The following is a 14,982-nucleotide window of genomic DNA, read 5'->3' as shown; positions in this document are numbered from 1 at the left end:
TTGGCTCTTTTCCATAGTTTGGCTATTGTGGACATTGCTGCTATAAACATCAGGGGGCACATACCCCTTCGGATCACTACATTTGTATCTTTGGGGTAAATACCGAGGAGTACAATTGCTGGGTCGTACAGTAGCTCTATTTTCAACTTTTTGAGGAACCTCCATACTGTTTTCCAGAGTGGCTGCACCAACTTGCATTCCCACTAACAGTGTAGGAGGGTTCCCCTTTCTCCTCATCCCCACCAACATCTGTTGTTTCCTGACTTGTTAATTTTAGCCATCCTGACTGGTGTGAGATGGTATCTCATTGAGGTTTTGATTTGGATTTCCCTCATGCCAAGCGATGTTGAGCACTTTTTCATGTGTCTGTTGGCCATTTGGATGTCTTTGGAAAAATGTCTCTTCGTGTCTTCTGCCCATTTCTTGATTGGAGTGGCTTTTGTTTTTACTTGCTTTTGGCATTTTAGGATATTTAAGCATATTTTAAAGGCCAAGAGAATGAAACCAATGAGGAGGGAGAGATAGAAGTTATAAAAGGTTTCTTGTGGGTTCTGTAAATGTTTTAAAGTTTGAAGTTGTCTCTAGTCCCTGAAATTTTCACTTGCTCCTTTTTACTGAAATTAAACCTCTGGGTAAAACAAGTAAAATTAGCCTTCCCTCCCCAACCAGAAGATTGCTAATTATTGCTCTGGTACTAGATCAACTAAAAATGCCATTTCCCACTTATTACTATGAACTATATATCTATATTTCCATATCTATGTGTCTGTATTTCCATTCTTGGTTAAATTTTTAAGAAAATGGGGGCACTTTTGATGTAAATCTATAATATCTGTGTTTCTTATTTACCTCAGCATTCAGTCCTCCTTATTGGAATACAATATATTCATGTAATTTGTACTTTATTTATCTTCCTTTAAATATATGCTTTTGGAGGAAGAACACTGAATTATGAATGAGAATACTGAGTTATGAATTATTGCAGGATTTAAATGTTCTCAAATAAGAAATAAGCATCATAAGAGTTTTTAATTTCTAAAACTAATTTTATGAAATAATGTTTTCTAAATACCAAGGAAGATAGATATTAGCCAATTTTTGTTGAGTTTTCCCTGTCAGGTACTGTTCCAGGTATTTTACACAAATTAACTCATATAGTCCTCTCAAAAACCCAGTTCGGTTGGTATATTGCCATCACGGTTATATGGATGCAAATGCTGGATGAGGGAGAGAGTAAGGAACTAGTGGTGAGACTCCGAGCCAATCTGAGTCTGGAATCTGCTCTTTTAACTACTACACTCTACTGATTTTTTTTAGATAGAGCTAAAGCTTTAGAAAGTTTAAGTGCACTGTTGGTCTTTTTGTAAATTAGCGCATGCCTTATAATTACACCGTTTTAGAGACAGCAGAGAATCCTAAAGGTGAATTAGTCCATTTCCAAGAGAGTTGGTTGTGTGTGCCCCTGAAACTCAAGGACACTCAGCCACATAAACAGCAGCAGAATCTTGCCTCTGATTTCCATTTGGGGGTCCTTTTTGTAAATTACCTGTGTAGTGTCTTTATATTCTGATTGTAAGAAATTGGAATGGCTTATTTAGATTAACATAATGATGGGGAAATCAGAGTAGATAACATGTAAACAAAGAAAACTCATAATTTTTCTTTTAAAAGTATTTCCCTCTCTAATGTGTGACTAAATATCTAGTCTGTTCTAAAATTTCTGCATTTCAAAAAGCAAATTTTATCATAGTTAAATGAATATGTACTCATTCTGTTTATCTGAGCACATATTACATATACATTTTTCTTTCAGTCTAAATAGTTCATCAGTCTAAATAGTTCAACAGTACTTTGTTTTGAAAAATCCCTTCATACTAATAATCTTTATAGACTGATTAAAATTTGAAAGTTAACTTCTTAAAGAATCTAGGGTATTTGTCTTACTGATATACTTGCCTACATGTGAATAATTTATATATAAGGGTATTCATTGTGGCATTATTTGCCATAGCAAAATATATCCTAAAAAACAATCTAAATGTTCAACAGTATGGGAAATAAGGCTGGTGGTATTTCTAGTACAGTGGAAGTCTAGAAAGTTATTAAAAACAAATAAAAAACAAGGAAGCCCTTCCTATGTAATACGAAAATATCTCCACAATATATTGTCAAGTGCAGAAAACAAGGTGATTATTATTTGCTAACATTTGGGTAAAAAAGGGACAAAATACATATTTTTGCATTTCTTATATGTGCTAAAACATTTCTTGAAAGAAACAGCAACCATTTGGTGGGATGGATAGAAAATGAGTACGGTTGTAAGGGAGAGACTTGCTTATTTTTATCTACTTTATACTTTTTGGTTTTTGAATGATGAGAATTTCTAACCTTATTCAAAAAGCTGAATTAAAATTTAAAAATTTTTCTTAAATGAATAAGGGAGCATGAAAATTTGGGTGAGAAAAGAGAGGAAAGAGGTTTAACATAAACAGGTGATGGTGTATAGAAAAACAGGGTTGCATGATTGAATAGAAAATTAATACTGCATTAATTATATAGTTATTATTTTAACTATTTTTAAAATCTCTGTGGTTTTTTTTTAAGATTTTATTTATTTGTCAGAGACAGAGAGAGCACAAGCAGGGAGGGCGGCAGGCAGAGGGAGAAGCAGGCTCCTCACTGAGCAAGGGGCCCAGTGTGGGGCTCGATCCCAGGACCCCAGGATCATGACCTGAGCTGAATGAAAGCACTTAACTGACTGAGCCACCCAGGTGTCCCTATTCTAACTATTTAAACATTATTTTGCTGACTCTATAAGTGCCATAAGAACTCAATTAATTCCTTTAAAATTACATGTCATTGTGGTGTTAATTTTCATTCCCCTGATAACTCATGAAGTTGAACACACTTTCATGTTTGTTGGTCATTGAACATCCTCTTTTGTGAAGTGCCTTGACTATTTTTCTGTTCAGTTGGTTGTCTTCCTTTTTCTTACTGACTTGGAGAGGTTCTTTATATACTCTGGATGAACAAAACCTTGTCTTTACATATTGTAAATATTTTCTTCCATTCTAATTTACAGTCTCACTCCCTCCACAGTATCTGTCGGTGAACAGAGGTTTAAATTTTATTTAATCCAATTTATCAGTTTTTGGGGGGTATTTTTTGTGTCACAAGTAAGAAATGTTTCCCTTCCCTGAGATAATGAAGATATTTTTCTTGATCATCTTTAGAAGTTTTATTGTTTAATCTTTTATAATTATAGCTACAGTCCACTTGGTTTGAGGTAGAAGTTGAGACATATTTTCCAAAGGAAAATACAGTGACCCAGAACAATTTATTGAAAGAAATTATCCTCCACACTGCTCTGTGATGTCAATGCCTCTGCCATCCATATGCAAGTCGTTCTGTTCAATACTCTTTTGTGTTCTATTTATCATTATCCATCCTTACCTATCTTGGTGCTAGTGTCATACTATTGCAATTTCTGTAGCTTTATGATTCATCTTATATCTGGTAAAACAAGTTCTACTACTTTGTTTTTCTTGATCAGGAGTATCATGACCTGGGCACCTGGGTAGTTCAGTCAGTTAAGCGCCTGCCTTCGGCTCTGGTCATGATCCCAGGACGCTGGGATGGAGCCCACATAGCATGGCTCCCTGCTCAGCAGGGAGTCTGCTTCTCCCTCTGCCCCTCCCCTTGCTCACACTCTCACTCTCTTTCTCTCAAATAAATAAGTAAAATCTTTTAAAAAAAAAGGAATATCATGACCATCCATAAGTATTTTACAGTCAGCTTGTAATTTTGAGCTCACTTTGTTCTCAAAAAAAAAAAGAGAGAGAGAAAGAAAACTGCAGGAAATTTTATAGATAAAAATGACTGAATTTATATTTCTACCATATTTAAACTTCTAATTCAAGACCCTGATATATCCCTCCATTCAGTTGCTTCTTTTATTTTCTCAAAAATATTTCAACTATATCTTTGGGGTAGTATTATTCATCTTTTGTTGGATTTATTAATACTTCATGTTTTTTATACTGCTATAAATAATATTTCTTAAATATTATTTTCACATCACTTGTTACCAATTATAGAAGTACATTTGTTTTTTGTGTAGTTGACCTATTCAGCAAATTTGCTAAGTTCACTTGTTAATCCTAATAGTTTAGCTGTAGATTATTTTGGGTTTTCTGCATATGTAATTATGCAATCTGTAAGAAATGGAGGATTTAATATCTTCATTTATGATTGTTTTATTATCATTTCTCTTCTGTTCTTGCATTGGTTATGAGCTCTAGTCAATGCTGAATAATGGTGGCAGTGCATACTTGACCCATTTCCAATCTCAAGAAGAAAAGTTTTCAGTATTTCACCATTGAGTGTGATGCTTATTGTAGGTTTTTTTATAAACACTCTTTATCATTTTAATGAAGAGTTTTCATCTCTTCCTAGTTTGCTAAGATTTTTACCCTGAATGAATGTTGAATTTGTCAACTTTTCCTCTTTCTATAGAGATAATCATGATTTTTCTCCCTTATTAATGTGGGTTATACCAATTGATTTTTGAATGTTAAACCAAACTTGTATTCTTACAATAAACCTTCTTTGATCAGGATATATTACCTTTTTCTTATATTGTTCAGTTTGGTTTACTAATATTTTGTTTAGGATTTTTGCATCTATGTTTATGAAGAGATTGGTCAGTAATTTTCCTTTCTTGCAATGTCTTTATCAGGTTTTGGTATCAGGATTATGCTGACCTAATAAAACAACTTAAGCAGTGACCCCCTCCCCCCATACCTATTTCCCTGTTCTCTAAGAGTAGTTGTGTAATATTGGTATTATTTCACCCTTAAATTCTCAGCAGAATTTCCCAGCAAGGCACTTGGGACTGAAGTTTTCTGTGTGGGAGTATCTTTCTCTGTTGCTTATTTTTTAAGATTTTATTTATTTATTTGAGAGAGAGATAGAGCACAAGTGGGGAGAGGGGCAGTAGGAGAAGGGCAGGAGGGCAGAGAGAAGCAGACTCCGCACTGAGCAGGGAGCCTGATGCGGGGCTCAGTTCCAAAACCCTGGGATCATGACCTGAGCTGAAAGCAGATGCTTAACCGACTGAGCCACCCAGGCACCCCTCTCCTTTGTTGCTCTTAAGATACTTTTTTATGTTTGGTACTTGGCACTTTTACTTGGTGTGCCTAAGTGTGTTTTTCTTTGTATTTATCTTGCTTGGGGTTGAGAGGACTTCTGGGATATTTGGCTTGATGTTTTCCATTAGTTTTTTAAAAAAAATTCAGAGACATCTAGCACAATGCTCTGTAGTTGCTGTTGAGTAAACAGAAAAGCATATTTATCAGTAAAGCAGCCACTTTCCTATAATCACTGATGATAAAGTCATGGGGAAATCCATGAAACTGAAAATGAATCTGCTTCTATGGTGCTCCACAAAGTAATTAATGCACAAAAAATGTTTAGAACAGTGCTTGGTGGGGCACCTGGCTGGCTCAGTAGGTAGAGCATGTGACTCTTGATCTCAGGGTTGTAAGTTCGAGTTCCATGTTGAGTGTAGAGACTACTTAAAAAAGTAAAATCTTAAAAAAAAAAAAGAATAAAAGAATAGTGTTTGGCATGTAGGAGGAGCTGTGTTCATTTCATGATTGTTACTGCTTTTGTTGTGGTACTCTCTTCTCCTCTGTCATATTAACATGTTCCATTTTTAAGGAAAGAGGAAATTAGTATCAAGTGAACAAAAGTTGGATGCACCCTGTAAACTATTATGACCAACACTTAAAACCAAGATCAAAGTCATTAGGCATACCTTTGATAAATCGAGCTTTGAAGTCCAAGTTTTAAACATTCTCTGTCCTTTTCTTTGGATGATTTAATTATTCTGACACTTTTCCAGAGGCTCCCCCTCACCTGTGTCACTAAATTACTTTTGAGTTGTCCCAAGTGGCAAATTAGCCTTTTAGCTTGAATGTTATGTGAATAGTAGTGTCTCTTTGAGACACCTGGAGATTGTCTTAACGTTAAGTAATTTTGTCTTACAAGAATGGACCTGTTTTTGTCCAGAAGAATTGGAGAATATATTTTTCAGTGATATAAATACTGGTATTAACATTGAACACAACACAAATTTAAAATATCTTTGTTTGGGGGCACCTGGGTGGTGCAGTTGATTAAGCACCTGACTCTTGATTCCGGCTCAGGGTCTTGAGATCGAGCCCCACATTGGACTCCATGCTCAATGAAGATCTGCTTGAGGTTCTTTTCCCGTTCCTCTCCCTTCCCCTCTGCTCCTCCCCTACTCTCTCTCTCTCTCTCGCTTACTCTTGTTCTTGCTCTCAAATAAATAAAGTCTTTTTAAGAAAATAAAATATCTTTGTTTTAAGTATATTAAGTACCTAAAATCCTTGAAACAGAAGTTAGATGACATGTTATTTGAACTATTAAATTGATATTAAAGAACCATTGTCATTTGAGGAGATATTTGATATCATGGTTATGTATTTTAAAGGACTGATTTTCTTTAGATCCATACTGAAGTATTCATGAATGAAATGACATGATGTTTGCTATTTGCTTCAAAATAATATGGGAGGACCATATGGTTCAGTGCACAGAAGAAACAAGATTGGCCAAGAGTTGATAAGTGTTGATGCTGGAGAATGGGTACTTAAGGATTCATAATATCAATCTGTTTGCTTTTGCATATGTTCATGATTACCCTAATAAAAAATGTTTTAAACAGTGGGTAAAATATTAAGTGAATTAGTATCATCAAATCATCAGTTGCTAGAAGAGACTATCAACACAAATTTGATTGCTGTATTCTCAAGTTCCACAAGAGCAAGATTCATAGCTTAAGCTACTTTATATCCTGGACCTATGTCTTTTACTTGTAATATCATAGGAGTTAAATATATGGGGTTTTTGGATGAATTAATGAACTTTATTCTTGTTGCTATAATAAATTTGCAGTGAATCCTTTCCAGCAAATATCACATATCCGTGAAAACTGTATTTTATTAAACACTTCTCAGTGAATAGCATCCGCTCAGCATCGTTTTATTCAAGCCAGAATCCTAGAGTTATCTTTGCTTCCTTCCTTTACTTCATTTTCAATATCTGGTCCATCACCAAACCCCATTGGCTCTACTTCCAAAATGTGCCCCAGATCTGGCTACTCCTGTCACCTAGTTCCATCATCCACCATCGACTGGTCTAGAGGGCTGAAACAGTCAGAGGCCACTGGTAAGAAGAAAAGTACAATCCAGAGTCCTATTATTCTCCCAGTCTCCACTTGTGTCCTTCTGCCATCCATTCTCCAGGAAGAGCCTGAATGATGTTTTTAATGTCAATCAAGGTATGCCACTCCGCCTCATAAAACTAGTCAATGATTTGCACTGAATTTAGAATACACTCCATAACTTCCTGTCACAGCCAACAAGCTCTGTGTGCTCTGGCTCATTTGGTACGTGTCTCAGTCACACAGTTCTGTTCTGTGAACACAAGCCCATCAGGCACCTTGTGCCCTGGGGCCATGTCCTTGCTTCTGTTGCCTGTAGTCTCTTCCCCAGTTTCTCTATATGATGGGCGCTTTAGTTCCCCATTCAAGTTCTCCCTTAGAGATCGCTTCCCTGATGTGTAGTTCCCTCTAGCACTGACTATAATCTGCCTGGCTTATTTACTTATTACACATTTCCTGCGAAGCTCTGTGTCTCTCTCCCCTCATTTCTCCAGAGTCCACCATGCTGCCTAACTTGTAAAAACCACATTTCATTGAAATCTAAGATATGATCAATTGTAGGATGCAGTGTTATATTATGTGCCACCAAGAAAATAAAAACTGCAAATTAAACTATGGGACAATGCTAAAGACTATTGATGATAAGACAGTCCTGACTTTTGAGATATTAAAATGCTCAAACTGAGGGTTCTAGAGGGGAGGGGGGTGGGGGGATGGGTTAGCCTGGTGATGGGTATTAAAAAGGGCACGTATTGAATGGAGTGTTATACACAAACAATGAATCATGGAACACTACATCAAAAACTAGTGATGTAATGTATGATGATTAACATAACATAATAAGAAAATTTTTTTTTAAATGCTGAAAAAATGTGTCCTTGAACTGATGAAATACATATCTTGTTGAATAAATAAATGAATGCACTTTGCTTAATCATGATTACTTATTTGGTAGTGATTTTTTTGAGGAAATTATTTTGAGAAAGATACGTAGAAGCCCAGAGATTGCATAGGTCATGAGTAGCATTTTATTATGAAAAAGGAGATATTGTTTAGTATGAAGAACTATGAGTAATTCAAAGAACTGTGTGAATAATTTTTCCAAATTGTCAATTACTAGCTTACCAGCAATGATTCAAATTTTGTAGGTCCTGGGTGGGCCATAAAACTTGAATTCTCAGCAAACCCTTTAAGAGACTCAAGCAGTTGTCCTGGAGATTCAGGCCCTATATTTGAAAAGGAAGGAGAATAGAAAAGATGGGGACAGGCATAGATTCAGAGAGAGCTGGTAGTGGGAAGACAAGAAGCTATGATCCTATTGCTTCTTCTTTCGGCTTCTATCTGCTTAATAAAGTAGAGATCATTTTGTTCAGTTCAGGGTAAGGATTTTGGAGCTTTCAGAAAGAAGAGAAGGTATGGAATAGGCGAAATGCAGAGAGTTTGAAAGCATGAAGAAATTGTGCGTTCTAAGGAAATGGATAGGTATGCAGACAGATTTGAAAAACACTGAAGACAAGGTCCTCTGGTCGGATGTTAGATGGTAGGTAATACCCAGTGTGGTGTGGGAATGAGCACTCCCTGCTGAAGGAGTAACAAGAGAACCTACTCCCTTGAGCTGCCTTGAATTGCTCTGGTCCCTAAACTACATTCCATTTCTGTAAGACCTGACTATCCCTGGTTGGCTCTGAACTTACTGCTACCATTGTTATCATTGCATGGTTAAAATAAATTTATAGGGGGGGGAGGCCAGGTTAAAACATTGACCTGGTAGCAAAAAATTTGGCTCCTATCCCCTAAAGTATGCTGATCCCCAATAAACAAGAGTCACTTGAAATGGCCCAAGGGAGCTCCTTCTGTGTGGAATGAAAACAAATTGTTTTTCACTGGCTGAAAACTGGAGTTTTTTTTTTTTTTTTTTTAATTTTCTTATGAAACATCCAAACTTTGAGGATGGCTTCATGCTCTGCCCTCATGCTCTGATCCCAGGTCATCTGTACACCCTTATCTTTCTATACTCTGACTTTGTGGTCCAGTTTTACTGATCATCTTTCAGTCCCTCTAAGGCTGTAGTCTTTAGGTTAGGATGCATGTACCTCATGATCCAGTTAGGAGGTTAGGAGGTGGGGAAAATATGGGTACCCCTGCTATCGTGTGTCATATTCTCTTACTTCCAGGCCTTTGTCCATGGTGTGTCTTCGGTCTGCTTGAAACACCTTCACCCGTGTTTGGCTAAGTCCTACTAATCTTAAGATCTCACTTGAAACCTCACTTCTTCCTAGAAGCCTCGTCTGAACCTCCAAAGTGTGAGGTTACTCAGCCTCCCCCATATCCTCTCCTGACACCCTGTTCTTGCCTGTCAGGCAGACTCACACTCTGTATCATGATCACCTCTTTTCTGATGGGCACTGCAAAGCTTCAGTGCCTAACCCAATACCTGGCTCAGAAGCAGGCTTGATAAATGTTGACAGAATATTAAAAAAGGAAACATTTATTAATTTTTAAAAAGTTTTATGTGCTTCATTACCCCAGTTTCTAATAATGTCACACGTGGTTTTTTGTCTGTTTAAAATCTGAAGATTTAAACTGAGCTATAACTGAAAACAATGTATTATAAAATTTAATTGGGTTTATAATAACATTCCATAACTCTAACAAGTATAATAATAAAATCTGATTGCAGCTATAAGCAGACATCATAAAAAGTAGAAAAATTGTTTTGGGCTGATATTTGAAAAACCTCTCTAGACTGTGTTTTGTACAATAATAGTATAAAATTATGTCGCAATTGACACTTTCAGCAGGTTGATCCTAAGAAGGAGGTTTATCTAAAGCCAGACTCCTTCATTTCATTATCAGTCTGGCTCATGTCCTTTATTCATATTAGATGTATCATCCCATGCATCCATTAGCCTGTGGCTTCTTAACTACCTATCCTCAAGTCTGTGCCAGATAAACAGCAAAGTTAAAAGAAAAGTTACTATGATGTCAGTTGTGTGTTTTTTAATTGTTCTTTGTGGTGATGTTTTTCTTTTCCCAGACAGCATAGCTTTTCCCCATTCCTCCCTCAATTTTCAGGGAGGGCTTTTTCTCATTAAGGTCAGTGTGTTTTGCCTTCTCAATGTCAGGTTCACCCAAGTGAAAAAGAGACAGTTTAGCATTGTTTGCCATTTGGAAATTTCACTGCCTCCCTTTGCTATATTAGGATATGCAAAAAGAGATTATGATGCCATGATATATAAATACAATAAACACTTCTTGTTCACTACTTATGGAAGACATTTATGGAACTCCTTAATTTTAATTAGTTTATTTTCTTCATTTTTTAAAATTTAGTTCTGTCCACACTTTGTGCTTTAATCTTTTGCTGTTATCTTTAATGCTAACCTTATCTAGAATCCTATACCAAATGCTAAATGTAGCATTCCACTACATCGTTCTCCTCTCTCCTAACTTAACTCTGTGGCCCTGGGGAGAAATTCATTTTATAAATAACCTCAGTTGTAGCCAAATCTCATATGGATTTTTTTTAAGATTTTATTTATTTATTTGCCAGAGATGAGAGAGAGAGAGAGCACAAGCAGGGGGAGCAGCAGGCAGAGGGAGAAGCAGGCTCCCCGCTGAGCAAGGAGCCTGAAGCGGGACTCCATCCCAGCACCCTGGGATCATGACCTGAGCCAAAGGCAGACGCTTAACTGAATGAGCCACCCAGGCGTCCCATCATAAGGATTTTTTTTTTAAAACCAATGTGATTTGTGTAGTTTTCTTACTTGTTCTTGTGATTCTGATGACATAAAAACTATTATATGTTCATTACATGGAAGAGTCAGGGAAGATGAGGTTATTGCAGTATTTTTAAACTACTAGGTGATATATATCTATATATATATGTGTGTGTGTGCATATATATATACTTTCAAAATCCTTTTTATTTCTTTTAAAGTAAAGGTGTCCTCAGTTTAGTGCTGAGATACTCCGTAGTAAGGTTGAAAAATCTGAACCACCTTTTCATCCTTTAGCTGGCACATTGTCTGAATGCCCTCTTACCCTGAGGTTTCCAGAAGGATGGGATGATAATTTGCTTCTTTGCTGAGCCTGTGGCTTAGGTCCATTTAAGTTCACAAATATGATGATAGAGAATGCTTAAATATGCTGTAAATCATTTTGGAAACTTTATATAGTGATTAATTATTTTGGTACAACCTAATGTAGGTACCAAAGTAATTACCATTTACTATGTTAGAAATCCTGAAAAATGACGGATAATCCTTTACTGTAATCATGAAATAAGTGATAATATATGAGAAAAAAGAGAGTTAACCACTGCCTTTTTTTTTTTTTTTGTCTCCCATGTGCTCTTTCTCACAGGTACAACTTGGCCAAGTAGAAATCAAATGCCCTATCACAGAATGTTTTGAATTCCTGGAAGAAAGAACGATTGTCTTTAACTTAACCCATGAAGATTCCATCAAATATAAGTACTTCTTGGAACTTGGCCGTATTGATTCCAGCACCAAGCCATGTCCTCAGTGCAAGCACTTTACAACCTTCAAGAAAAAAGGACATATCCCCACCCCTTCCAGATCAGAAAGCAAATACAAAGTAAGCATGTTCACCAGAGTTGTGGGTTAGATGTCACATGATGCCAGATTAGGCCAACTTGTGGTGGGCATTAAGTGGGCTTCCTTCCCTTACCAAAGTCTAAGGTGAGTATATATTGGCTGTGATTCTGAAAATACGTGGTTTTGGGAGGCTGATTATAAGAGAGCATGATTGAGGATTTAACTGAAGTTTTTCTTTGACTTTAACCATGTTTAAAATTCATTTAGTACCCTAATTGGATGACTAATCTTTTAAAGTAATTGTCACTGCTATTACTAAATATTAAGTAAATACTAATCCTTTTTTTTTTTTTTTTTTTTTAGTGTAAGCTTGTCTTTTTTGGTGGGCCCAAAATGAATCTCCTCTGGCTCCGTCTATAATAAGTGAAAATAGTATAAAATGCTATTCATTCATGTATTTAGCAGGTACAAAATGCCAGTATAAGCTAGACCGTATGCTAAGTTTGGGGGATACAGAAGCAAATGTGACATCGTCCTTGCTCCAAAAATGTCTAATGAAGGTGAGAGAGACATATGTTCTAAAATGACAGTTCAATATGATTAGTCCAAAAAACAAAACAAACCAAAACAAGAACCCTAATACACTTGTGCTTTGAGAACATAGATGAAGAGGCTAGGATGTGAGGACAGACTTCTTGGAGAAGACACAGTTCTCCAGGCAGATAAGGAGATAAACATTGGAGGACACGTCCGAGCAAGGACTGAAGGAATGAGTACATGCGCAGGCCCCGAGGCTGGGGCAGGCACACTGGAAACAAATGTTTGCTGGGGCTGGTGGGGCGGGAGCCAGGGAGGGGCAGCCAGGCCAGTATTTAAAAAGCAGATCCTGTGGAGTCTTACACTGTGCTCTGAAGTTTGAATTTAATTCTGTAGGCATTACGGAGAGATCATTCTGGCAACATTAGTAGAGGATGTCACTGGAGAGCAAGACTGAAGGCCGGGCCTCGAGGTGTGGGAGCTACTCCCTGATTCACAGCGCGGGCTGTCCATCCCCATAACCTGGGCGTCTTTTAGACTGCCGGTGCCCAGGGCCGCCCCTCAACAACACTCCGGCACAGTTTTGAGCCTCCCCAGGTGTTGCTAGTGTGCAGTGCAGCTGGGAACCTGTGCGGTAAATGACGCGGGAAGATGCTGAGACCCGTGGTAGTAGTTTCTCACCCTCGTCATTACAGCAGAATATAATATAATATAATAATATAATAAGGTAAGGCTTTGCCCATGTTCTGGTCTTGGAAGCAGCCGTGGCTACGGTATTCATTCTGTAACTGTGACGGACTGTGGTTTAGCAGGGACTTCCCTCTGTGGGTTGCAGTGATGAGCTATAGTAGGTTAGTCAAAGCCTCTTAATGAGCAACTGGGCTTTGAAAATCGCTTGGCTCTCATAGTTAATTCTTTTATTTACTATCTCTGTGAAGGCTAGGCTCTTTCTTCTCCAAAAAGTACATTTTTGAGGCTGCAAAACTGTATAACTAAAATAATACACTCACAGTGATTTTGAATACTGACTTAATAGCAAGAGCAGACTTTTATTTGACTCTGTATATTTCTTAGGTTTACTTTTATTCCAATTTTATGTTGTTGATGTAATCAGAAATTACTAGTTTTAGTTTTAGAAGAAATTACTTCTTATCTCATAACAACATATTTTACTTTTTTCTAAATTATGTTTGGAATCATATATATATAATATACATTTTTTTAAAGATTTTATTTATTTATTTGAGAGAGAGAATGAGAGAGAGAGTGAGCACGTGAAGGGGGGGAGGGTCAGAGGGAGAAGCCAAGTCCCTGCTGAGCAGGGAGCCTGATGCGGGACCCGATCCCGGGACTCCAGGATCATGACCTGAGCCAAAGGCAGTCGCTTAACCAACTGAGCCACCCAGGGACCCCTATAATATACATTTTTATATAACTTATTGGTTTATAAAATATATATAGATACAATTAATACATATTTATAAAATATATATATAAACTCAGACTGTACTATTTTGGAATTTTGGTAATTAAAACATGTATGCATAATTTAGTCAAAATGGAAATCATTCAAAAATGTATTGTTCTTATGAAATGGGTTAGAGGTGTAATTTAAGGTGCAATTATAGCGATAGTAAAATTTTATAAATCCCATTTCATCCCAAGTCACCAAATTATTTGGTGATGAGCATTATTTATCCAAATGCACATATATTGAGAGGGAAATATGTAAAAATTGAAAAATATAGGATCCTATATTTGTATAATTTTGAGTGAACCAAGGGCATCCTGATAACATTTCCCAATGTGGGGCTTCCTCCAGTGTCCATCAGCTGGGTTGTAAGAAGAGACGTAGGGCGCAAATGGATCAAGACCTCAAACCTAGTAAGCTCGGCTTTTTATTTCTGATGAGCAAAGGAGAGGGATATTTGCTTTAGGGACAGGAGAAATTCAACACAAAATAAACATTGTTGATCATAAACAGTGGAAATCCTTGGTAATGGGTAAGGGATGAAAATCTCAATAAATATAAAGTAAAACTATTAAACAACTTTCAAGAAAAATATAGCTACCACAAAATTTGGGGATGCTTACTGTTATTACTCATCTTTACTCTTGTAGAAGAGAAGATCTCCAACGGAAAAGATAATCCCCCCCTTTTATACAGTACAAAGTTCTAGGGATAATTCACACAATTCCTGAAGCAAAGATTTTTACTATTTAATATAACGTTTATATAGCATTTTTCATCATTAAACTGTAAGTTCTTATGTTTACATTAACTACTTTATTTACGTGCCCATACCTGTCTGGATATTATGAGTAAGGAGAACTTGGACAGAGATGCTTCTGCAAACCAACTGTGACTTTCATGATTATAGTATAGCACCCTACACTGAGACTATTATCTTTGTTCTTTGTTGTAAATCAATGGCTATTTTTTAGGTTTGCTCTGTTTTTAAAAATTCTGTTTCCCCAATAACAGATCCATTTCCAAATGGTGTAGTTCATCATAACTTTAAGAGTATTGAATTCAAGTACTTGAATGTAGTGAACTGAGTCATAACACAACAGAAACAAAAAAAAGATTACTACTAATGTCTTACATGTCTGAGGAATTTAAAATCTCTTTATAAT

At 36.6% G+C, this 14,982-nt stretch overlaps 1 protein-coding gene across 4 annotated transcripts in view; it reads left to right on the top strand.

The window, feature by feature from the left end:
* Positions 1–14,982, top strand: part of RNF217 (ring finger protein 217) — a 142,638-nt gene that overhangs the window by 76,391 nt on the left and 51,265 nt on the right. For all 4 annotated transcript variants that reach the window (XR_003521445.2, XR_003521446.1, XM_027602286.2 and 1 more), the window contains exon 2: positions 11,615–11,848. Coding sequence is in view for 2 of the 4 variants with exons in the window: in XM_027602286.2 (XP_027458087.1) it covers positions 11,615–11,848 (234 nt within the window). In the remaining 2 variants the exon portion in view is untranslated. The remainder of the gene's footprint in view (positions 1–11,614; positions 11,849–14,982) is intronic.

This window comes from Zalophus californianus, chromosome 7 (assembly GCF_009762305.2).
Source record: "Zalophus californianus isolate mZalCal1 chromosome 7, mZalCal1.pri.v2, whole genome shotgun sequence".
Taxonomy (NCBI): domain Eukaryota; kingdom Metazoa; phylum Chordata; class Mammalia; order Carnivora; family Otariidae; genus Zalophus; species Zalophus californianus.
The sequence above is the reverse complement of the archived record's forward strand: the minus strand, read 5'-3'. Positions and strand labels throughout refer to the sequence as shown.